At 35.3% G+C, this 25,875-nt stretch overlaps 1 protein-coding gene and 1 long non-coding RNA gene across 3 annotated transcripts; one reads left to right on the forward strand and one right to left on the reverse strand.

The window, feature by feature from the left end:
* Nucleotides 1–58: 58 nt before the first annotated feature.
* LOC308186277 (adhesion G-protein coupled receptor V1-like) lies at nucleotides 59–25,779 on the reverse strand. Of its 2 annotated transcripts, XR_013944005.1 has the most exons (22): nucleotides 25,218–25,778; nucleotides 23,775–24,019; nucleotides 23,399–23,580; nucleotides 21,841–22,655; nucleotides 20,206–20,415; nucleotides 15,839–15,969; nucleotides 15,481–15,580; nucleotides 14,308–14,487; nucleotides 12,586–12,749; nucleotides 11,929–12,022; nucleotides 9,836–9,914; nucleotides 9,208–9,346; nucleotides 8,562–8,703; nucleotides 7,813–8,075; nucleotides 6,051–6,226; nucleotides 5,085–5,209; nucleotides 4,041–4,207; nucleotides 3,812–3,955; nucleotides 2,460–2,567; nucleotides 1,721–1,973; nucleotides 970–1,092; nucleotides 59–761 (listed from the first exon to the last, which is right to left on the reverse strand). XR_013944005.1 is itself a non-coding variant. In XM_080608410.1 (21 exons), the coding sequence occupies exons 1-21, from the start codon at nucleotides 25,510–25,512 to the stop codon at nucleotides 1,037–1,039; spliced, it is 4,068 nt and encodes a 1,355-aa protein (XP_080464536.1). In that variant the 5' UTR covers nucleotides 25,513–25,779; the 3' UTR covers nucleotides 59–1,036. The 2 variants fall into 2 exon arrangements, 1 of the variants encoding a protein (XP_080464536.1); XM_080608410.1 differs by having other exon boundaries at nucleotides 59–1,092; nucleotides 25,218–25,779.
* Nucleotides 2,793–4,295, forward strand: LOC308186288. The gene is made up of 2 exons (XR_013944007.1): nucleotides 2,793–3,252; nucleotides 4,049–4,295. It is a non-coding gene; the product is annotated as an uncharacterized lncRNA (long non-coding RNA).
* Nucleotides 25,780–25,875: the final 96 nt, after the last annotated feature.

Genomic DNA, 25,875 nt, shown 5'->3' on the forward strand with positions numbered 1-25,875 from the left:
CTTCTCGCTCTGTCCTGCCAGCGAGCAGGCTGGGGGTGCAGCAGGAGCTGGGAGGGGACAGACCCAGGACAGCTGACCCAAACTGGCCAAAGGGGTATTCCATACCATCTGACGTCATGCTAAACAATATATAGGGGTGGCTGGTCGGGGTGGGGGGCCGGCTGTTCGGGGATAGGCTGGGCATCGGTCAGCGGGTGGTGAGCAATTGCATTGTGCATCACTTGTTTCGTACACATTATTATTATTAATACTATTATCAGTATTATTATTGTTATTTTTTTCCTGTCTTAATAAACTGTCTCTATCTCAACTCACAGGCTTCACTTTCCCGTTTCTCTCCCCCATCCCACGGAGGGAGGGGGGAGGGTGAGCGAACGGCTGTGTGGTGTTTAGCTGCCGGCTGGGTTAAACCACAACAAGCACTAATGAAATAGGCCACCATACAACGAAACATAACAGTCTCCGCTATCACAAATGAGTATCACAGAAAAAGAAACGCAAGGTGTCTCAGACAAGTTATATAAACAAAAAAGCCTACCTAGGTATAAAATCTGACTGGTTGGAAATAGTGGTCAGTTCATAGATCTGTGAGCTGGAGTTAACGGACAAAGCAATCAAGCTCTTGCTGATGTTCAGAGACCTTGCAGTAACTGAAGTGATATGATCTGCATATGGGGCTTCCAGCATTATAGAGAATTGGTTCGCTTCAGAGTTCCAAGCATACAGTGTTGTTATATCCTTACCAGCTAGGAGGACATGGACTACATGGAGCAAAGAGGAAGAGAATATTTTTTTAGTCATATATTTAAAAGTTACTGTCTTAATGCCAGAAGTGCACTTTGCAGAACACTGATTACACTGACTTTTAAGGTCTGATAAATACATATGAAAAAATAAAGACATGCATTTCTGAAATTCCAGCATTATATACTAGGATTTGAAAAAAAAAAAATCTCATTTAAGTCTTACCTAAACCTGAAGGAGGCATGAAGACATGGATATTTCTTACATCATGGACTGGAAGAGATTGGAAGTGTCAAAAAGTAGACTGCCCTGTCTCCCAGACAAAAATTTCAGAAGAATTTCCAGAGTCTACCAAGGAACAAAATGACAAAACTCACATTATTTTGCTGCCTTTTAGTTAAATCACACACTGGTGGCCATTCAAAAGCCAGAGTCTGGCAGCTTTAATTATGAAGTGACACTGATTGTATTATTTTCCTTATTATTTGGTGCATAACTTCGATGCAAGAACATTAAGACTGACATTAGACAACATCTAATTGCAAAGAAACCTGTGGACTGCAACAAAAACTTTTTAGTAGCCATAGAGACAAAATGACATATAAAATGTCAACCTTGTAATAAAATACACGTATACTTTGCTGACTAGTGATCTGTGTGTGGCACAAAGCTCAGAAAAGCTTAGAAAGAGTGTGATAAGGAGGTAGATTAAATAGAGTTATTATTTCCCATTGTTACTGGGAAAGCATTTCATTTGTTTTGTAAGTATTTGAGAACAAGCACAAGGCTTTTATTTTCTGAGAGAAAAAGTAGAGATTACTTTCATAAAATACTTACTAGGGTTAAATGCTTATTGAGTACTGTCACCCCCGCAGTGATTCCAATAGCTTTCTAAACTCCTTTACCACAAAGGCCTTTGCTATCAAACAAGCCATTGTATACTCAGCAAACTCATTCTTTGTTTTCTGCTAAATACCTTTTGCAATAATTACAAAGACATCAGATCCAGAAATCCAGGACTCCATATGTTTTATTTCCTTTGCTGGTACTTGATGAAGCTTCCTAAACTCGTTGTTCAACCACTGATACAAGAGAATGTTTTGGCTGGTATTTGACAAAGAAACTAACAGGTACGTAAAGCCTCCTCTAGGAAACAGGGCTATGTCCACAACTCCATAAAGTGGAAGCTGATGATGCAGAACAAATATGTCTTTATTCCACTGGAAAACCTGTGGAAATACAAAAATCTTTTCTTTATATATTCATAATTAGCACCGAGAGAACTAAAACTAAATGACATGCCAAAAAAAATGGGAAGATTTATGGTGAACTGAATTCCTATATTCTTAGGTGGACTGTACTTTAAAGTAGAAGCCCACTGGTAAGTAATTGGTAATTAACCCTACTGCAAGAAGCTGTGCCTGCTCTTCAGAGGAACAGGTTTATATTCAGAAGCTACTTCTTTGTTTACATGCTACATTTCAAAACTGAAATAACAGTAGCAATAAAAACAAACCAGATGTAAATTATACACTCAGGTAGAGAGTATTTATACATCCAAACAAGTCTGGAATTTTAACTGTTATAAATTTCCAATAGAAACAAAAATAATATGTCAGAAATACATGCTTATAGATTTACTTCCTTTCATTATCCTTTCAGAACTAAGCAAACTACCCACATTAAAGCCAGAGAAGACTGAAGAATATTCAAACCTGGATGGAACTGGAACTGTTTGTGTGACTCACAATAATCAAATAGTCTTCTTCCTCCACTGCAAAATGTTTCACACGTCTGGTATCCAGAACAGAAAGAGTCTGTATCTGCAAGGGAAATATGAGGGTGACTATGTTTATCTACATATGTATATAAACAAATACATTTTATATTACATTGTATATAGTGAGAAAAAGTACGCATAGAATGTTAAGAATTCCAAAATTATGTATAAAACTATACATGAAATAGCTTTTAAAACTTTATATTTTATATATATATATATATATATATAAGCAACTAATTTACAGAATTAACATAACTTATCATACATTTTCCAGAAAATGTTCTATGACTTGATTGCTTGAGAATTTCTTCCCCCACTTCCAAGCAGAGCTACAGGCTGGGAGATGAGTGGTTGGAAAGCTGCCTGGCCGAGAGGGACCTGGGAGTATTGGTTGATAGTCGGCTGAATATGAGCCAGCAGTGTGCCCAGGTGGCCAAGAAGGCCAACAGCATCCTGGCCTGTATAAGAAGCAGCGTGGCCAGCAGGGCTAGGGAAGTGATTGTGCCCCTGTACTCGGCTCTGGTGAGGCCACACCTCGAGTACTGTGTTCAGCTTTGGGCCCCTTGCTACAGGAAGGACATGGACGTGCTCGAGCGAGTCCAGAGAAAGGCAACGAAGCTGGTGAGGGGTCTGGAGAACAAGTCTTATGAGGAGCGGCTGAGGGAGCTGGGGTTGTTCAGCCTGGAGAAGAGGAGGCTCAGGGGCGACCTTATCGCACTCTACAGGTACCTTAAAGGAGGCTGTAGAGAGGTGGGGGTTGGTCTGTTCTCCCACGTGCCTGGTGACAGGACAAGGGGGAATGGGCTAAAGTTGCGCCAGGGGAGGTTTAGGTTGGATGTTAGGAAAAACTTCTTTACCGAAAGGGTTGTTAGGCATTGGAATGGGCTGCCCAGGGAAGTGGTTGAGTCACCATCCCTGGAGGTCTTTAAGAGACGTTTAGATGTTCAGCTTAGTGATATGGTTTAGTGAAGGACTTGTTAATGTTAGGTCAGAGGTTGGACTAGGTGATTTTGGAGGTCTCTTCCTACCTAGACAATTCTGTGATTCTGTGATTCCCAGGTAATCCTCCCTGCACCCTCAAATGTAAATATATAAAAAATACAAACAATGTAAACAACTAACTATGACAAACTTACATCACTGAAGTTATGTAGTATTTTAGGACACAAAACTAACTCTTGTCACACAGAGTGCTTTTTTCTAAAACATGGCCAGACTGGAGGACCTCCCTTGGTCCTTGCCAACCCATACTATTTTAAGATTTTAAAATTAAAATCGATTTACCCACAACAATCTGTGTCCAGCCATGAATGCATACACACTGTTGTTAGAAGCTCCCTGTGTGGCTCCTCCATGAGTAACCACAAGGTAGGAAGAGGCTCCAATTTGGAAAGACACACAACTTGTAGGATTCCACATACTGAAATTCTGCAAGAAGAATAAAAAAAAAGTAAGATTGTGACTTAAATTCCTTATTAACTAGCATGTCTGGTGTTCAAAAACAAACATTTACCTCAACAGGAACAAATACTCCTTTCCACTGGTAGACAGTAGAAAACAAAGCTGGAGGCATACGCAACAGAACACCGTACAGGATTTCTCTTGAGGTAAAGAAACACCAACCAGATGCTGATTCTTCCACAAAACTTTGCAAGACAGATAGGACACTGATACCACCCCCTGCAATATAGTAAAAAATAAAATAAAATAAAATAAAATAAAATAAAATAAAATAAAATAAAATAAAATAAAATAAAATAAAATAAAAACACTATTTACTATTATATTACTCTTGAGATCTTTTCTAACCCCATTCCCATTATTTACCTCCCAAAGCCAGACCTAGTATGAGAAATGATGAAGTTGTGTCTTAGTATTTGTTATAAGTGTATATAAATACATAGAAATGTTACAATGCTAAGGATATAATGAGAGTTAAGCAGTAAATGTATTTTTCATTCATTACAACTGCACATGGAAGACATATAGGCAATTTGAGTCTGACTCATAATAATTGATCTTGGAATTTAGCTAACAAGAGAATTAGCTAGATAGCAAGTAGTAAAGAAAAAAAAAAAAAAGACAAATTACAAAATGTTCATGTTTTGTTCCCCATTTACAACATGTTCATGTTTTTATTCCAAGACGGTCCCTAAGCACCGTCTTGTCAGAACTAAACTCCAGGAGCTAGACTCTTGCATGTCACATGTCATTTATACTGTGTTAGAAAGATCCTGAGTTACAAGTAGTACGGAACAAATTTTATTACACACACACAAATAAATAAATAAATAAATGGCTAGTGACAATAATGTTCATATTAGCAGCAAAGACAGAAATAGAGATTACTGAAACTGGCAGAAGTGGCTGATGACAAGGTGATTCTTAAGCAGCTAAAGTATTTTATCTACTAAATCTTACATAGGAAAATATTAACTGAATTGTGTCTGAATACTTGAATTTACATTCCCAAGCTACATCTCCTGTATGCTTGGCTACTCTCTTACTATCTCCACTTCTACAAAAGCAGTGGACATTCTCTGTAAAGTGAACGTACTGATGCCAAATGCAGTATCTGATGATGTCTCCCACTCAACGCTCACAGAAACGTTAAGCCCATTACTCCGTGAAACTTTCAAATAAGCTGTAGTGTTGGCTTCTTCAATTATGATGAAATTTGTCCTAAATGTGAGAATCATAAAAATAAGGAAAAAATTATTTTATAGTATATTCATTGCTGTAATAAAAATAAGATTTTTACTGTACAATTCCAGATGCAGAATATACAACAGAAATAAAAAGAAAATATTAATAACAGGTTTCAGTATCTGATGGACTGGTAGCTACATTAATTAGGGTTTCCCAATGATCCTTACTACAATCATGCAAAATCATAGGCAATTCAACAAAATCTTTAAACAGACTGAAATTTAAGTATATTAAATTCACGTAATAAATGTTTAGATAATATTATTATTAAATATTAATATAAATTATTAACTCTAAATATCAATGTATTAATAAAATAGCATACATACATTTTTTATTTAAATAGTAAATTTATTTAATCTGTATGGTTTCAGCTGAATGGTTTTTAAAAATGGCAGTCCATATGTGTCACTTGCTTCTGAAAAACAGCCTTCAGTGAAAGTATATTTTTTACAGGTTTAAAAATGAAAGTAAATTATAAAACGTATGACTTCCTGGACACTGATATGAGGTTTGGAACTTTTAACATGGAATACTATCAGTGGAATATGTAGGCACTAGTGAAGTATTAGTTTATAAAGAAAAATAATAATAAATAAATTGAAATTTTGGATTATGAATAGTCCTTTTTATGCATTTTTCTACTCTTTTGTTTAGCAGTAATAGTATTTCACAATACCTTTCAAAGTTACAGATTTACAAATTGGGTTGCTGAATTTCTTTAATGCGATCCATCAAAAACAAAATTGTAGAGAAATATTATCTCTTTGGAGTATGAGCAACTATCTCCTTTTTACTGATCAGTGTAAAGTACCTATTTCCAACTGTATAGATGCTGAAAAGCCCTAGTGGAGCCTGGTTTTGTAATATTGTAATCATAGTTTCCACTCTCGTGCCTAGTCTGGCTCCTCCAGTTGGATTGAACAGGGTGACAATGAAGTGCTCATCCATTTCTGGTTCTTCATCTAGTACCGCAGAAATATGCAGCGTCTGATAACAAAACAAGCATACAATGTTATTGAGACATGATAACAGATGATGACACAGCTCTATCAGAATGTGCTACCTTTTTTTTAAATTTATTTCACTATAAGGCTTTGGATAGCATAGCAGGAGAAGAGCAGCTCATGAAGCTGGAGAGGACAGAATTGAGGCAAGCTCAGACTGAGTTCAGACTGAGGTTCTAAAGCCATCCATCTAGTGGCCTCCATTGGTGCAACACTAAGATGAGCATATTCACTTTTCGTTGTTGTTGTTCTCTTTTCTTTCTTTTCTCATCCTATGATCCTCTGAAGTTTTTGATCCTAATTTCATACTTTTGTTCTCTATTTATTCCATACATTTTTGGGTAGTTTATACTCACAACACAGCTATAAGTGTAATCAGTTAAGTTGGTTTTAATTTATTTTAGTTGGCAGCTAAGCTATCTTCAGGGAAACAGGGTAATCTCACTACTGGTGCTGTCAAGAAAGAAAAGGAAAAGGAAAAAAAAAAGCAAGAATAGTGAGAGATTTGAAATACTCTTTCCTCTCGATGCTTCTTTCCCTCTCCTACACCACTGTGGATGAAGATCAGGTCTTCTAAAGGCAATCTCAAACTAGCAAAGAGCAATCTAGAGAAAGCTAAGTGCTTCACTTTCATTTGGGGCTCACTGTCATCCTTCACACTACTCAAACAAGCAAAAAATTTCATAGGTACGCATAGCCTTGCTGTACAAAATAAAAAGTTAGTGATGATGCATTTGGAAATAATACAAAATTTACAATGTTTTATATTTCTGTTCATTTCCACAATAAACCATATTTACCAACTATATTAAGAAGGCTCCAACTTCTTATAGATCTGCTGCATTGTGATTCCAAATGCATCTAAAGGCCAGAAATTGAAAACCAGTGTTTCCAAGAAAAGTTTGTCTCAGTTTCTATCCTATTGCCTGTAATATGCTAACACTAGCTTCACCAGCTTTACTGGCAAAAATAAATAAATCGAATTGTGATTAAACCTTAGAAGAGTCAGGATTCACAAACTTAAGCTAGTTCATTTTGTAGCTGACATTCTTGTGAGGACAGTATAGAGGCAGTGAGCTTAATACTTAAGTTATTTTCCAATCCTAAGACAGACAACTGTTCTACTTTTTGTATTTGTTGCAGCACATTCTGTTTAGTTCAGACTAACTAAAATGTTAAATTACAGAATGGGATTTTTACTTTGATCTTAACTATTAGGCTTGCAAATTATCACTTTAATTTAAAGTAAGTTTGCATTTCAGCTATAGATTGACTACATAAAAAGAACTGTTCCAAAGCACACATGAACGTTATCTATAGTGTACTGTTTTCAATTTACCTCAACCCTTACAAACTAAGAAACACCTAAAGATGAGCCCATTTAATTTTCACACACTTCCACATCAGATAATAACAGGAAATCAGTCACAGCTCATGACTCAATTCACTTTATGAATGAAAGAAGTAGAAAAAATAAACAGAAGATAAAGCACAGACATTTCTGAAATCTTTCCAATATTTCCAAAAAAAAAGCTTCCTAGACTTCTCTGGTAATAACTAGCATATTACCTTGAACCTGACTCCCTCTTCGAGCACAATATATCCTTGAGAAGGGGTCAAATCCATTGTTGCCTCTGAAGAATTAATCTCACTTACAAGATACTGAACAGTCACAGTGCCAAATATTCCCTGAGGTGGTTCTCTGATAATATTCAATACTGCAACACTTTCCATCAAATGGATAGATGTTTGCTCTCTCAGAAAGAAGTGATTGCTGTTATTGAATGACAAAACTCCATGGCCATCATCATTGGCAAGTATAGTAATTGTAGCTTTTGAAAAAGAAATAATGAAAATATTCTTTGGTTAACATAGTAAAATATAAATATACATATATAGTAACATAATACATAACATAAACACAAATACATTCTTCCTTTAGTGTGTATATAATGCTTATGTGTCCATGACATTACCTGAAGAGAATGGGAAGGCATTTCACTTTAACTAGGAAGATCTCTAGACAGGAAGAATATAGTCTCTCCTAGAAAAGGATTATGAACTCTCTAAAAAGACCTCAGTTCAGTGAGGTAGTACACATTGAAAAACTCATCTTCGTGCTTTCTGATTCATTGCTTTACATATAAACTTTTTAATTGCACAGATTTCACAGGGATGTTTCAGAACCTTCCAAAGGAGTATAAAGATTCACCATAGCAGGACAATGGTGCTTTCTGAAATATGATTATTCAGAAAAGTGGAATTAAAATGTGTGCCACAGAATTCTAAAGAAATGGAACATTAAAACTAAGTTTTACCTGTTGTGTTCTCCCCTAATTCCAGCCCCAGAGATGGATTTGTTAAAATTAACTGGAACTTCTCATCACCTTCAGGAATCTCATCATCAAAAATCATGACATCAACAGATTTATGCCTTTCTCCGTCAGCAAAAAAAAGAGTCTAGCGTTGAAACACATAAAGCACCGAATACTTACATCAGTTAATATCACACAGAAATTTTTGACTACGGTAAACAGAATTCTGTGAAATAGGAAGGAAGGGAAAGCATAGGAAGAGCCATATTCTCTGTTCCTTATAAACTGATTGAATCAGAAATATAAAGGTTCAGCACATTACAGAATGAGGACAAGAAAGAATAATTTATTTTGAAAGTCCTGTTGCAAAAATAGTCTATGAAAAAGTTTGTATGTCTAATCAAAATTAAATTTGAAATCGATGTTTGAAAGTTTACATTTTGCTTTATATTAAAAAATATATTTTTAAAAAAGAAATAAATAGTAAGAATAAGAATATTTTTATTTCATTCTATTTAGATTACCAAAGCAACTGAAACAAGCTGAAACATCTAGCATCACTACTGATCATTCTGCAGAATAATCAAGAAGATATTCTTTTACGGAAGCTGAAAGAATAAAAAGTACTAGATTTAGAGTTGCTTCTTACCCTTGAGGTTACATTAAAATCCAAACCCAGCTGGGCCTCCAAATTTTGGGCATAAAAAAATACAGACACATTGCCATATGATCCTCTGTTTCGGTAAGCCATTACTGTCAGATTCCCATGAGATTCACTAACTTCAAAACTAAAATAAAAAGAATAATTCTCAATGTTCACTGATTATGTTCTTTTGAAAAAGATAGTACATTTTTATTACATTTTCACTCTGAATTATTCCCTACATTATAGTTCTCTAACGCATCCTTTTTACCTTTTTTCTCTTATCTAAATTGAATTAAGTAACATGAGGTTTTTGTTTTGTTTTGTTTTGTTTTTTGCTTACATGAATGGTGAGGCTGGAAGAGTTGATGCAGGCTGGGGAGGTTAGGCAAATTGGTGATATAAAAGGACAACAGTGAAAGTAGTAATAAGTAAAAGAATTCTGATTAGATGAATAGTGAATTTTTGTTTTCAGTGTGGGAATCCCACTTTCTAGTTCAGCTGAATTGAATGATTACTTTACCATCTCAAAGACATGGCCCTATTTTTAACAGGAGTTTTACTTTTAGAAAGAAAATGGGCAACACCAATCACTAATTGGCACAGTAAGTTCTTCAAGGAAGATGAGACTTACTTGGTACCTTCCCATTCAATTACTCCTCTTACACCATCATTAGCATCGATAACAATTTGAGAAGCTAAACCTTCCACATCTAAAAGGCAAAACAGAAAGACAAAAATTAAAGAACAATAAAATCAATTTTCTTGATTTTCAAGAATCACAGAAGCATTTATTCAATCGGTACTAATATTACAGTGTCTTTACAAAAAATGTGTAGGAGAAAATGGGAGTGGGCAAGATAACTGGAAAGAGTCCTTACTACTAGAAGTGCAATAATGCGTCTTGAATTAGCACTGTAATATTTAATAATGCATAAAAAAAAAAAAGACTAAGGAAAATGTAGAAAGTTAAACAGCACATAAAACATTAGAAAATAATAAAGTCTAGATTTGCGATGGAATCTTAATTTGTCTTCACTATAAGTGTTTATTACAATGACATTCAATATTTTGCATTTGCCATTCTGAGTATGAGAAAGACAATGAGGAAGAATAATAAATGATTCAGCATTTCATCTTCTATTTGTGCTTCAGTGCCTCATCATACATTCTAATGGCACACCTCAGATTTCACTACAAATACACAACTATTAATTTATTTGTGGGGTGTTCACATACTGTAATATTCTACTGCTCCATAAAGACATACAGGTATTTACAATTAGCCTGAAATCGTAATTGAATACACTGCAGTGTGAAAAACACCAAATAATAGGTTAATGTCAGAAAAGTCTACTAACTTCAGAGACCAGAACTTTACAGTCAAAACTTAATACTTCTCAGAAAATAGGTTGTTGTTTTTCAGACAACCGCACCACACAACTACCTTAACTTACTTGTTTACTTTTTATAAACTTCAACTTACTTTCTAAAACCAAATTGACTTCACCGAGTCTGCCATAAGTATATTATGTTTAGATCCATATACATTTTTCCATCAATTCAGATAAAACTGAACAAAAGTAGAAGATTATTGCCATGAATCTAAGCCTGTCACTATGAGGTAGAGATGACGATGAGCAATAGCTCTACACAGACAACAGAAGTGTTACTGAGGTTTACAAATCCTGAGGGAGTAATGGCAATTAGAGACATTTCTGCTTCACTCCTGCATTTTCTCATGTCACCCTGAAGTCAGATCTGTTCACCCAGGATCTGTAAGAGTTTGCTCACAGACACACACGCGGACACACGTATTTGAGTCAGGCTATTTCTTCTACCAGAAGAATTCACTGACATGTTATGTGAACACATTTTTTCCTTATGACTTAAAACTATTATTTTCTCATTGTAAGTAAAGCTGACCCAATGCAGTGTCACATCAGTGTTAAATGGTCATGGTTCAAGGAGACAGCCAAAGAGAAAGTGAGACTATACAACACTGTTTAGTTTGGATGAATCTTTCATTCTTATATGCTACTCCTTTCATATTTTAGACTCAACTATTCACAAATCAGCAATGAGTCTTGCAAGTTACCTTTCAATCTGTAACGAATTAACTCAGTCACTTCTATAAGCATGCAAAGAAAAGGGAAAAGAGTCAAAGAAGATGTCTGACATTATATAACTAGTCTTTAGTACCACAGGATAATCCAACAGTTCTTAAAGCTAATGACTACTATTCTACTGAATTCTGAAGAAGCAAAATGAGAAGCAGACTAAGCAAATAATAAAGATCATTGCAAGAGTAGGAAAACCATAAAATATGTTTCCTAAAAGTGATAAAAGAATAAAAACAGACTTTTTTAAAAGAGTGAGCAGAGTAGCCACATAAAGTTTTTTTTTTACTTTTTTTTTCCATTTTGTAGTTTGTAAATGAAAATCAGATGAAAAAATCACCAATAAACTTTTCAAATAATTGTCCTTTCCAACTGATAATTACTAACTCCTCTACGAAAATTAATTTAAATTTTCCCAGAGTTTAAAAAGCAAGAGATTAAGTGTAATAATAAATCTATTTCATATTCTATGATGTTTCTTCTAAATAACCATGTCTCATCTCAGCATAGTTGGTAAGTAAGAGGAATAATGGTAATCTCCCAAGGTAATATAATATAAACCATTAAAAAGGAAAAGTAAAAATAATTTGCTATAAGATGTTTTTACCTAGCTTAGGTGGGGATGACGTTGAATGGTTCATGATGAGTTCCACTGAAGTTAAATTAACCAAGAAGAATTCTTGCACCTCTGGTATATCATCCTGCAAAACACAAATACAGTACATCCTCTTCTCATTGTCCTTTAAGAAACTTCCACAGAAGTCACCAAAAAGGATCACACAACAAGTCTCTAATATTACTGTGACACTAGAATTCATTTTTCTGTTTTCCTGAAATAATTTTATTGGGTCTGAAACTGATTATCGTGGAAGAATTAAGTAAGACATTATATATCATGAAAAAGATCCTGTGGTGACGCTAAACTATTCTTGCAAATAAATTACTGACCGATTTTAGAGGCATGTATCTCCAGCAATGAAAAAGTATGAGCCTGTAGCCAGCCATGAAGCACACTGTTCTAAATACTACTAGATAGTTGGTAAAGTTTTAATGAGACAACTTTATTACCTTTAGACAGAGGTAGAGCTGCTTTCTGTGACTATTTGATCCCTTGTGATTTTAATATTAAGATTGAAACCATCTTTCTAAATGATAGTGAAATATAACACAGGGCTTCAAATAATGGCTGCAAGCTTTAGTTCCCAAAATATTACCCTTTTGAAATCATACAGAAAAGTACAGAATTAAAGGGTTTAGAGGTTACCTCTAGAATAGTAATATTTATGGCAACTGATGTTTCTCCTTCTTCTAAAATCAGTGAGCCAGAAGCAGGTACATAATCAGCTCCTGGTTCAGCCACAGTCTCTTCTGTCTGATTACTTACAGTGAGCAATCCTGTAACTGTGGCATAAGTAACATTGATAGTACCTGTTTAATTTGTGAGGAGAAAAAAAAAAAGAAAAAAAAAATTGTTTTTCAGTTCTTATATAATGTTCACTGGAATGGATAAAGACAAGAGATCAAATTCTCATCCACAAAATAAAAAGACTAACTGCAAAACAGAAGGATTAAAAGAGTTATCCAAAGTACATTGGAGCTAGTGTACCTTTGTTACCGTTATCAATATGCCTTCAATTTGACCTTTGCTGACTTGTCTGTCTGCATAGGACTCAAAAATCATTGGGTCCAAATGCATCCAGAAATTTGAAGTTCTGTGGACCATAAATATGAAATTGCTGAAAGACTAACTGGGACATCTCATGTACCATTAATATGAGTTTTTGCAACAAGGACACTTTTTGGGAATGACAGATATCTAAGAAAGGCTCTAAAGACAGTGCTGGGAAACACAGATTAATAAATCTAGATACTTTCCTGGGTAGATTGACAAACTTCAATAGAGAACAAAATTAGGGGACACATGGATAAATATTACCAAGCAGAAAAGTTATACATTATAGTTTTGAGAATAAAGCCACCTCTCGCTAATCTGGTAGGGTAAGTCAAGTGGCAAACATAAGGAGTATGAACCTGAAATAAAATGATAGATGAAATTAAAAGCTGCTCTATATGAAATAAAATGTAAGAGATAAAAGAGTCCTAATTAATAAATAAGTAACGATGCTTATTTTAATTCAGTGAGAGATCTTGCACTTACTATGAACAATTATCTTAAAACATTAGTTTACTGAATAGTGTTCAAAGAGTACACTAGAGTATGGACTGGTATTAAAAAATAAATGGAAAAATAGTGTCATTAAAATGTCTCTAAAACTCTCTGGTGTCTCCAGATCTTGAAAAGCACTGTAAATGTTACTTCATTTCAAAACAAGTATGGCAAAAGAAACAGCCAGATTATCACCGAGGTGTAAATATAGTCCAAAAAGGCAAATAGGAAATTATTATACATGTTTTCTCACAACATAAGTTGCTATTTTCAGGCAACAAACACAAGATTCATTTTTTTTTTTCATGAAGCACACTATTGTATTGTAGAATTGAATACTATATAGTTTAAAGGATGTTAATGGATAAATTGATTCAAAGAGGAATCAGAAATTGTCAGAGGAGACATAAATTGAATTCAATGGTCTGGACACAACTTTTTCCATGTGACATTCCTAAGGTGCTGACTTCCTGAAATTCAGAGAAAAAATATGTGGGATGTGTGTACATGTCACTTTTCTCATGTTTTTTATTTTTTCTGAAGAGACTAATGCTTTGAGACAGACTCATTAGACAAAAATATGGTAACCTTAATAGCCACCTGATTGTTACAGCTTTCAGATCCCTTGCTGTATTAATGAGGATTATGACTCTAGTAATAAGTAATATTTAGTTTCCAAGTCTGCAGAAAGAAGCTTAGAAGTTCTGAAAAAAATACCAACTGTAACAAAGATTTTTCCAAACTTTCATTATCATGGCTTTTATTTGCCTAATGATAAGCAAAACAAAACTTCCTTTCTCTTGGAGTTGTTATACAGACCTAGAGATCCAAATTCTCTGTTAATAAAAAGCTGAATTGTTTTGTTTTCTTCTGGGATTAAAACCACCCTGGATGTGGAAGCAAAATTCAAAATTCCATGTGGTTCATCACTAGCTTCTACTGTTAGAACAGCTTCATATCCTTGACTATCCAAAACAGCAGCACCTGTAGAAGAAACTCCTGCAAGAGAATCAGTGGACTGCAGTGAATGAAGTGTTATGCAACTAATATTTTTGTCTTACATTATTGTTAATATTACATTTAAATAACGTTCAGTAGCCATGCAAATACCACGAAACCAAAGCTCACTGAAGTATGTGGATGGTGTGGGACCTACACACATATATATACTTACATTCTATAACAAATAGAAACAGAAATTTTATGCATACCAAGTACAAAGTCACAAAAATGTATTAAAAAATAAGAAAACTTAACAGGCCAGTGCCAAATATCAACTTCCCTATATTTTAAAAGGAAATAAACCATTTTCCCAGGAAGTACCTCCAAAAGCTTAAAACTATATTCCACTTCACAATCATTACATCAATAAACTGATATGTTTTCCAACTATTGCTTTGATGAATAATTTTGCTCATCCCGTTGGGCCACAGTGACTCTCGGAAGTTGATAAGGCACCTCGCAGCAACACAATCCATGTCAAGTTAGTTTGGTGTTTGGACATTAATTTCAGTTTGAAGAAAGGTATTTCAGAACGGATGCAGTTTAAGGCTTCTTTTCTCACTATAATTTTAATGGCAAGAATAAAATATTCTGACCACCTTGAATTCAGGGACAGATCAGTAAGTCTGCAGCTTGACAAGATTGTTTAAAAAGATAAAAATATCTGCATGTTTCATGGCAACTCTATCCATGACATATTAGTAAACTCAGTTTGCATTAAGATTAAGGGAAGAAACAACCATTGAATTAAATAGGCAGAGTTAAATCAGGATTGAAAACCATTTAAGTGTATTTGTGGAGACACGGTGGGATTTATATATACATACATAAGGACCAAGCCTATTTCAATAAAATGTTAATGAACTTTGCGTACTTTGCACCAGCTGCAGTTTGCTCAGTCCTATACCTCCAAAATGAAATAATAAAATTAAAAATATTATATTATTAAATGGTATTTTTAAGATGTAGCTGGCTATAGTTCTGCATTACCTTCTGTTTTGATGTTGTATAGGATGACTTGGTATTCTTCTTTTTCTTCAGGAATATGGTCATCCAGCAGATCAACATACAATGTTGTATTCAACGTCCCCTATTTGTTTTAAGGGTAAATTGATTAGCCATTATTTTATAAAACACAAGTGATATCATAATGACAAGTATTTTGAACAATTTCTTTAAGAAGAGTTAAGTATCAAGAATTGTAAGCTCCCTCCAGTTTGTAAGTCAAAAAGTGAGAAATTAAATAATCAAACCAAGAAAGAAGGACTGTTGAAAAGGCACACTTTTTCTCAGATCAGTTCTAATCACACTATTTTCCTGTAGCCAACATCACTGTTTATGGACTTACCTCAGGAAAAAAAAGTATTCCAGAATAGTTTGCAAAATTTTGTTTTACATTATGTCCTACTATCTTCCACTCAACAGTAACATTTCCCAGTCCTGGAGGAGTTCTTACGATGTGGAATTGTAATTGTTCTCCTAGGAATAAAGGACAAGATGCAGTGTTTCAGGGTCTCCTCTTCTACATGTTGGTTATAAAAATGAGAGGTCAAAAACATGCATCACACAGTTAAAGTATTTTTCCTGAAAGATATTGCTATTTTTGTCAGTTTGAATTTCACAGTAGTTATATACCACATTCACTTTTAATGCTGAAAAGAAAAACCTAAACTTAAACTCTTCTAGTTTTTTTTTTCTGTTTTTAGTTCACACTTGGAAATAATTATGAACATATGAGGGAACTTGGTATAGATGAATAACTTAGAAAGGGAATGTTCATGAAAACATGCGCAAACATTAGAGCAATACAAGTCTGTAAACTGTACAAAACAGTAACTACTGTATGTACCAACAATAATAGTAGTTTTCTACAACAGTTCCCTGGAAAGAATACACATTATCTGAACATTTGCACTGTCTTGTGACTTTATTCAATGCATGCAGAAAAAAATGCTTATAATTATCTGTAAGTTCCATTTATGTGAGTTCGAACTTACAAATATGGTCACTGTTAGAAAACAAAACATTCAGAAAATGTTAATAATTTCTTATAATCTCAGAGGTAATCAGTATTGCTGGACAATGTGCATATAAAGGAAGCAAATACTATGGTATTTTGCACATTTATAACATTTAACCCCAAAGGCACTTTAATTAAAAAGAGTAGACCTCTTAGTAGGCTTTGTAAAATGTGGAAATTGTTTTATATTCACAAGTTTTTCACAAAATTTCCATTAAATATTTTAAATGTGGACATGTGAAATTAGCATGTTATATCAACATGGAATAGATCAGTAGGCAATATTTTGCAAAACATTCACAATAGAGGACAGATGGTTATTTATAATAGGTAGGTACATGGCATTCATATTTCATATGCATTTTTCAGGTCCACAGAATTTAAGTTCAACAGCACATTTTGTCCTGCATTGGCTTTCAGAGACATGAAATATGCAGAAATCTACAATTCTGAGATTTTTGAAAACAATACATGAGATTTCTTTTGCTTATTGAAGAATTAACAAAACATAAGATAATGTTATAATAACATTATGCTGCCCAACTAGTCCCTTTGATTATGCAATTTAGAGAGCAGCAACTTAGGATGCTGTCTTGCTATTCTACTGTATTACCTTACAGAATTGTACAGCATTGTACAGCTAAAACTGGCAAGAAAAATCTGAAAATTTTCTAGTTACATTTATTTTTTGTAAGGAAGAGTCAGAGATATGCATGTATATTGGCTACCAATGAAAGAGAAAGGAATTCTTAACTTCAAGAGCCCTTAATATACTTAAATAAAATTTAATATTGTAAAGAAGTAATACAAAAACTGTATACACCCATTTTCAAATACATAAATGTGCTATTCAGCCCCAACATTTCAAACTTCAGTTAAGTCTCAGAGATGTCAACATTGATGTCGACATTGATGTCGACATCTTTGGCTTAAGTTGGTCCATGTTGCTTCTAAGAAAATTAAGGAATTCAAAATTTATTGATATCACAAGGATTCCACTTCTACAGTCAAATATCTGGATGGTAGACTCCCAATTTACAGGTTCCTCTGAGGCTAAATCATTACAGTGTTTAACACTGCACTGCAATCCACTATGTTCTATTTGAGAATTTTGCATATCCATTACAAAGAAATAAAGATTTAAAAGAAAAGTGGTTTCAATGGTTTAGTACCATTGGGAAAACACACACACACACAAATAAGGCAAAGCTTATTTCAATATATCTCTATAAGTTATAATGAATTTTCATTGAAGACTGGGAAAAATGCTTTATGATATAGAAAGCTGTTCCACTATAATCCAAACACTGAGAAGAAACTTGAAGTCATTATTACAGATTCCAAGTAGTTATTTACTGATCCATGTTTCCTACCAGCTTTACCAAGATTTTTTTGGTATTCCTATCCAGAAGAAATGCTAATATGAACACTAATTGATTTCTGAAGATTGAAAGTGTTATTAGGCTAAATTCAATATTTTTTTTAATATTTAATCCTTATCCATACTTTTACATTTCTACATTGTGACTTAATAAGTGATGCATCTCTTACATAGAGAAACAAAGAGGTGGGTATTTATCGCTGTGAAGAAGGGAGCATCAGCCGCTCTCCTCTTCCTCATTACTTTAAGCTACTGCAGTGCATTTTCTTGTAATACAGTTACACAACTGTCGCAGACCCCTGTCCAATAAAAAAATACTACACTTATCCTCAATAAGGTAAAAAATAACATGCACATTGTGAAAACAAAATGTATTCACTTAACAGAAAATTTTCAATAACACAATAACTGTAAAAGTAATGATATTTGGATTTATGTCTGGTAAATTTTGCTTTCGAATGAAAAAAATATTTTGACAAACTAAAATAATCTAAATGCCTTAGCTCTTTTGCTCTTTCTCTATTTCTCCCTTTTTCTCTCTCTTTTTTTTTTAATCAAAGACACTTAGTTCACTTGTTTTGTTTCTGGCTGGAAGGCAATGAACTATTTCTTTTCACAACCTGGAAAAATAATATAATAATAACTATATATAATAATAGAACTATAGCCAAGTACTTCAGTTTCAAGCAGCCAGCATTTGGTAGCATGCTATGAATAACATTTAACCAGTTGAAAGTATTCAGGGACTTTGGGACTGAGACAGTTTGTATTAATTCCTTGTGCTCATTAACAGCTCTTCTTAGCTAATCATATCACATCTGGCTTGGCACAGAATTAACACAAACCATACCTAGATAAAAAACCAAAGGTTATGATGCCCTTTCATGTTGGGAAAACAAAACAAAAAACCTTTGGTTGAGAAAGCCATTTTTCTTCAAACAGAAAATGTAGTGCACACATTAGGGGACAAGTTCCTGTTTTGTGAACTTTCCCTGCCCATCAGTTCAAACATCAGAGAAACGTGATACTGCAATACACTGAGATTCCATCAAAGGCCACCTAAAGCAATCACCACCAGTACTATTATCATCCTATGCAAAACTGCATCAAACTGTAGATGAAACATGCCGTGTATTCTTTAAAACAATAGTAGAAATGTTTAGTACATACCAAATTATTATTGTTCTTTCTCAAATGTTTGCTTTCTCTTATAATTGCTACTTCCCAAATCATCTGCCATAAAAAAACATCAGGTTCATGGGACAGACAAAGGGAAGATGTTACCCTAGTGTTTCTGCAGGAATGTTTTCTAGAATATTTTAAATTCTTTGTAAGTCGCTGATAGATCTGATTTGCTTATGACTATTAGGTGTGTGTATGTTGGCAGTCATGAAGTGGGCTGGCAGGAGCCTCGTGCAGGCCAACAAAGAGAAGGGCAGAGTCCTGCCCCTGGCGGGGAGCAGCCCCAGGCACCAGGGCGTGCACCCTGATGGAGAGCAGCTTGACAGAAAGGGCTTGGGGTCCTGCTGGACACTGCACTGGGCAGGAGCCAGCAACATGCCTTGTTACTAAGAAGGCTGATGGCATTCTGGGCTGAATTAGGCCAAGTATCCCTAGCAGGCTGAGAGAGCTATCCTTCCCCTCTACTCTGCACTGGTGAGGCTGCACCTGGAGCACTGGGTCCAGCTCTGGGCTCCCCAGTGCAAGACAGACCTAAACGTACTGGGAAGACTCCAACAGAGGGACACCGAGGTGATCAAGGGAAGGGAAGAGAGGCTGTGAGAGCTGAGACTGCTCAGCCTGGAGAAGGGGAGGCTCAGGGGGATCTCATCAGTGTCCTTCAATACCTGAAGGGAGGGTGGAACAGGACAGAGCCAGGCTCGTGTCAGTGGTGCCCAGGGACAGGACAAGAGGCAGCGGGCACAAACTGGAGCACAAGAGGTTCCCTCTGAATATCAGACAGCACTTTTGTGCTGTGTGGGAGCACTGGCACAGGTTGCCCAGAGAGATTGTGGGGTCTCCCTCCTTGGAGATACTCAAAAGCCTGGACATGGTCCTGAGCAACCTGCTCTAGGTGGCCCTGCTTGAGGGGGAAAGGACCAGATGACCTCCAGAGGCCCCTTCCAACCTTAAGCATTCTGTGATTCTATGAATGCTTGCAAGAGTTCAAAGTACATGTCAGGTATGTGGATATTCACTTCTTGCTGGTGTTCTCTGAACAGTGAAACACAATCATTGTGAGTCATTATCAACTGAAAGCACAAAGATGGAAACTGGCATTAAAATTTGAGCGTGGTCAACACAAAGAACACACCTTCACAACCAATAACAGATCTTGAGGCTGTATGGAAGCTTATAATTCCTGCCACATTGTCACTTGCCAGAATAATCACTGTGACAGTGTCAAAACTGGGCAAAATTCGACTCCCTCCTTCAGTATGGACCAGGCTGATTTCAATACTTTCATCATCCTCTGGCTCTGGATCATCTATAATGGGCAGCGTGACCATCTTCTTTGTTTCACCTACAAGGAGAAGAACGTATACAACCGTGTGTCCACTTGGAAACCACCTTGTAAAAAGACTCAATCATCTCATTTTGAAAATAATTAAATACATAAAATATATTAAAATTGCATGAAACAAACTTATTTACCTTTCTGGAAGTCAGTGAATGTCATTATGAAATTTTATCTAATTACTATTGATCAGTCACATTAAGCCAATAAAACGATCACATCATTAAATATACTATGTAGAAATTAATTATATAGGAATTATTTCGGAGTGCCTAGAATTCTTTATTTTCATTACAAATTCTATGACTTTAAAATTTAACTTAGAAAAGGGGAATATCATTCTTGAAAAAAAAATAAATTGCCAGGTGCTAAGCTCTCCGATGAACCATTTACACAAGGGTGTACATTCAATATGAGTACATTTACTGAGCCAGGGAATGCATTGAAATGGGATGACATTTTGTTAGTTCCTTGCCTTTGGGACTATCAAAGAATAATAATGTAAGCAGCAAACACCGTTAATCTCTAGTCGCTATATATCCATTAAAATTTACAACACAATCCTGTTGTTCAGTGCGTGTGCATAACCCAGCTGTGTTTTATGATCATTAGAATATCAATTTACAGAATACATATGTATTTCCTGCTAGATTGTCTTTCAAAATACTTCAAAATCAGTTTTTACTAAACTTATAACTGGTAATGTAATTACATGTCAGCCTCACAATCATTGCCAGCAGCCATGCCTTACTATTCAGATGATTTATCAAGCTAGCACACTAGAATCTTTACTACGCACCTGGAAATTGCTTTCAAAATATCAGTTCGATTAACTCAGACTTTGAAAAAATAAAATACAGCATAAAATACAGCATGCTGCATGGTACTTAAGTAATGTCTGAGAGGGACTTGTTTGTCCTGTTTGCAATTCTTTTAAATATGTTCTGTTATGTTACGTTTAAATATGTTTTGTTATGTTACAATATGATCTCAGAATTTAAAGAGATGTCATGAAAAATTAGTACTGTAGTGACCGAGGGCTAACAAAAGACCACTTAGGCCTGATTCTCATTTCCATTATCCTTGCTGTAACAACTATCTTCGACTTTATTAATCCTTACTTATGTGGTAAAGGAAATCTTTATAGTGCAATATTTATACTGCAATATTTCTTTAATAAAAACCCTTAGGTATTTATTGTGCTTAGATATTTCATTGTGCTTTGCTACCACTGTGTGTGTTCTGCAAGATAATGCTACATGCTAATGAACAACCATACTCTTTTGCACGTGTATCCTTAGCATTCAGGAAAATTTAGCCTAAGAAGAAGATATCAGTTGTCAAAACATCCACAGTATCGTGTACTTGTCACGTTCTTTTTTCTTTTTCTTAGTTTTACAAAACAGAAGCCAAAACGAGAGCTTGTCTCACCTTCAGCAAACACCAGAGTCTCACCGACACCTATAAAATCCAAGTTTGGAGTAGCAGTCCCACCAATGACACGCCATTCCACTGTCACTTGTCCCAGGCTGCCTTCTGTTCTGTGTATCATTAGCTGCACGTTGGTCTGAGGACGTTCCTCTACTTCAACATACAGACCTTTCTCTGTTGCATTGGGACTTACACTGTAGATCTTAAACACTCCAAATGCGTCTCCATTCATCCTTATGATAACTGTGGAGGTATTTGGCTGTCCTATGGTTGGTTGGTTTTTTGAGCTGGCTGAGACGTTCATCAGTTCTGCTTTCAAAAGGGTTATAGTGAATCTCTCATCCAGTTCTGGCAGGCTGTCAGGCAGTATGGTAACTGTTAGATTTGCAGACTCTTCCCCTTCCTGCATTATGGCCCACTGTCTTGTAACAGGTTCATAATCACTGCCAGCGATGGCTTGTGTGCTGAAGAGGGCGAATGCACTGGTAACGTTTTTCTTGTAGGTCCGGAACCCTGAAGTGTTGTTAGTTAATGGGCTGATATCTGACGTCAGCCAAAGGCAGAGAGGAATCCCTGAGGCACTGGAAAATGTAAAGGCTGAACATGCTTGTTCTTTTAGGCACTGAGCTGCACAGGAATACACAGGGTCACTTGCTGCTGACACATTCACTCTGGTCTTGGATGGTTTGTCAGGAATTCCTTGTACAGGAGGCTCGTAGTAGGCCAGGATATCCTGACCTTGCTCCACAGCAAGAGCTACAACGTCAGTCTCAGAAGTGCTGTAGAAAATCTGCAGCTGACCAAATCTTCCCTCACTAAAAGACATTATAATAAAATAAAGTTCTGTTAGTTGACAAAGGATGTCTAATATTCTACATGTTTCTGGGTTAATAATAGAAGTGAACAAAATCAACTGACCCTTTCTGAATTGCTGAAAAATTCCAAATAACACATCAAAATGCATTCCCTTTGAAACTAGTACCAGAATAACTGAGTTATCTTATTTTTTTGTGGATAGCAAGTTTGATTATTTATAGCTTAGGTAGTAGTCTGTTAAGAATGCATATTTGTAAACATTTGGTTCTAGGAGTTAACTTAGTCTTCTTCAGGACTTGGCAGCTCTCCTTACTTGCAAGGAAGAAAAAGCCGGTGACACCCAGACTTATCATCCTTCCTCTAGGATCACATGCATAAAACCTGTTTTCCTTCTCTTATTTTCATCCTGTAAGGGCTGGCCATTTTGTCCTCCTGTTCAAATCACAGGAACAGGCTACCATGCAGGTTTAAATGATTTGATGATTAAACGGACAAAATGAATAGTACACTGTGTACGCTGAGTTTACATTGTGCATTTCAATGTATACTACGTTTAAGTAATTTATGTAATACACAGACATCTACTTCAAAAACAATGTGTTTGAAATGAAAATACATTGAGATGGCAGATCAAAGAATTGATGCACATATTTTTATGAGAGGAGCATGAAATTTGACATTATAGTGAAAACAAAAGTGAAGAATAAATAGTAATTACAAATAAAGCAAACATTATACAAACCTTCGCCTGACTGTTATGTTTGCCAGCAAATTTCTTTCTAGTGGCTCCTGAACTCGATATAAGGATTGATGAAAGAAAACTGTGCCATAAGGATTATCATTGGCAGGTATTATAATACTTGCCACGCCATCTAACCCAATAGCACCACCATTGGAGGCCTGAGTTAATTCTACACGGACAATCTCAAAGAGAAGAAAAGAAAAAGAAGTAATGCAGCTAGACAATTTGTGGTTTTTCTAACAATAATTACAAGCAAAGTATAACATGAAATTATAGCACCTTCCTGCCGGAACATTTCTTGTTTTCCATCATACATATTTCTAGAACAAGTCAAAATTAATACCATCTTCAAGGAAGATGTAAGTGCTTGACTTACTTCTTCTATTTCTGGAACATCATCAGCCAGGATTTCCAATAGTAGCATCTGAAAGGCTTCCCCAGGGGCAAAAGTAATATTGCCTGAGGCAACCTGCAAGTCCTCATCAGCAGGGTGTCCACCAATGGTAGCAACCCACTCAACAGTAACGTTACCAAGTGTCCCAGCATTGCGGATTACTGGCAGATTTATGGGTACTGATCCAGATTCAGGCTCCTCCACAGTAAATTCGGTCATCTGGAACACTGAAGTGCAGCACAAAGAGGTGTATTTCATTAACAGTAATATTTAAAATAAAAACACCATCCTAGTTACTGAATTATATATTTTATTTCACTTGATTGCATTCATTTGCACAATTAAAAAAATGTTAATCAGGTTTAAACTTCAAATTGAACTTTCAGTATCATTTTATCTGCAAATAAAATTGGCATGAAAATTCAGCCCCCACCCAAGAGTTTATTCCAACGTATCCATTGTTCAAGGCTAGCCATGATCTAAGTTTTTAGAAGACGGTCAGAAGGTAATTTTTCCCAGTGAGGAAATTTTTTATCATTTTTTATGTCACGTATGGAAAAAATGTGTCAACATATTCCATCTAAATTGTTTCAAATGTAAGTCTTTCTTGTATAAAATCTTTAGTTGTTAAGAATGAAGTTAATGAATTATCCATGTGGAATTATTTACTTTTGTCAATTTCCTTTACATTTTGCTGATAAAATGGAATAACTGAAATAAAGTAGGGTACTAAAGGGAGAAAGAGTAAGTCAAATAAAATGGCTGGAAAACATACACCAGAAATACTGAAATAGAAAAAATAAATAGAAAAGATAAATTTCTAAAATGTCATTAAATTTTTGAAATTACCATTTTTTTCTCAAAACCTGTGTAATGAAACTATTTTTGGAAAGTGTCCACAATCCATTTTACTGATAATGATAGAAAGAAGAAAAACTACAATAACTAACAACCAGAACATACAAGAATGCAATTTAAGTCATATTTGTACTTTCCAATTTCCCCAGATATTTAAACCTGCTTTGCCTGATTATTTTGTAAAACAATGACACTGCACTATCTAAACAGGTTTTGGCATGTAAACTTAAGCTTCAAGCTATTGCAGAAATGCAACATTTAGAATAGATAAAAAAATACAAATTAAATTAAAATCCATCCCCATTAGGAGACTCCAAAATCCACCTTCGTCTCACAAAATCTTGATATATAAGTTGACTGAATGCTTCAATTTCGCTATATAAGGGCACCATTTGCCCTTACTTACACGTTTTAATTTAGTTTATCTTATTTTGTCCTTTACTGTGTTCATCCAGACTTCCCTTTTTGTATTCTGAAAATTTTTATTCCATTGCCCAGTAATAACTCACCCACAAATCAGCAGATTGCTACTGGACAAGAGAAAATATGCAAATAAGACTCATTTACCAAAGGATCCAAACGGGTCATCAGAAGCCTCAATGGTTATGACTGCCCTCGTCAAAGATCCAAGCAAGGCTCCTCCTGTCGTTTGATTCAGCAGCTGAACATAAAAGGACTCCTCAACTTCAGGATTGATATCATTAATTATATAAATTGGCACAGCTTTACTTGTTTCTCCTTCTAGTAAGACAACATCTGATGAGGCTACACTGTAGTCCTCACCTAGATTTGTACATGAAAAAATAACAAAACAATCAAAACACAGAAGAATATTAAGGCATTCTGGTTCATTATGAAACATCACTAATGTTTATCAGCACTAATATTTATCTGTTCTTTTTGCATTCCCTTGTGTTCATATGTTGGTGTGTTTTTTTGTGTTTTTTTTTTCTTTATCTTCATACCCAGAAAATACAATTGTTTATTTCCTAGTGCCTTTTAGATATTGTCCTGGTTCCAGTTAGGACAGAGTTAATTTTTCCTCATAGTAGCTGGTAGGGTGCTATGTTTTGGATTAGGATGAGAAGAGCGCTGATAACATGCTGATGTTTTAATTGTTGCAGAGCAGTGTTTACACCAGGCCAAGGACTTTTCGGCTTCTCGCTCTGTCCTGCCAGCGAGCAGGCTGGGGGTGCAGCAGGAGCTGGGAGGGGACAGACCCAGG

This window comes from Anser brachyrhynchus (genome assembly GCF_964034855.1).
Source record: "Anser brachyrhynchus genome assembly, contig: SCAFFOLD_149, whole genome shotgun sequence".
NCBI lineage: Eukaryota > Metazoa > Chordata > Aves > Anseriformes > Anatidae > Anser > Anser brachyrhynchus.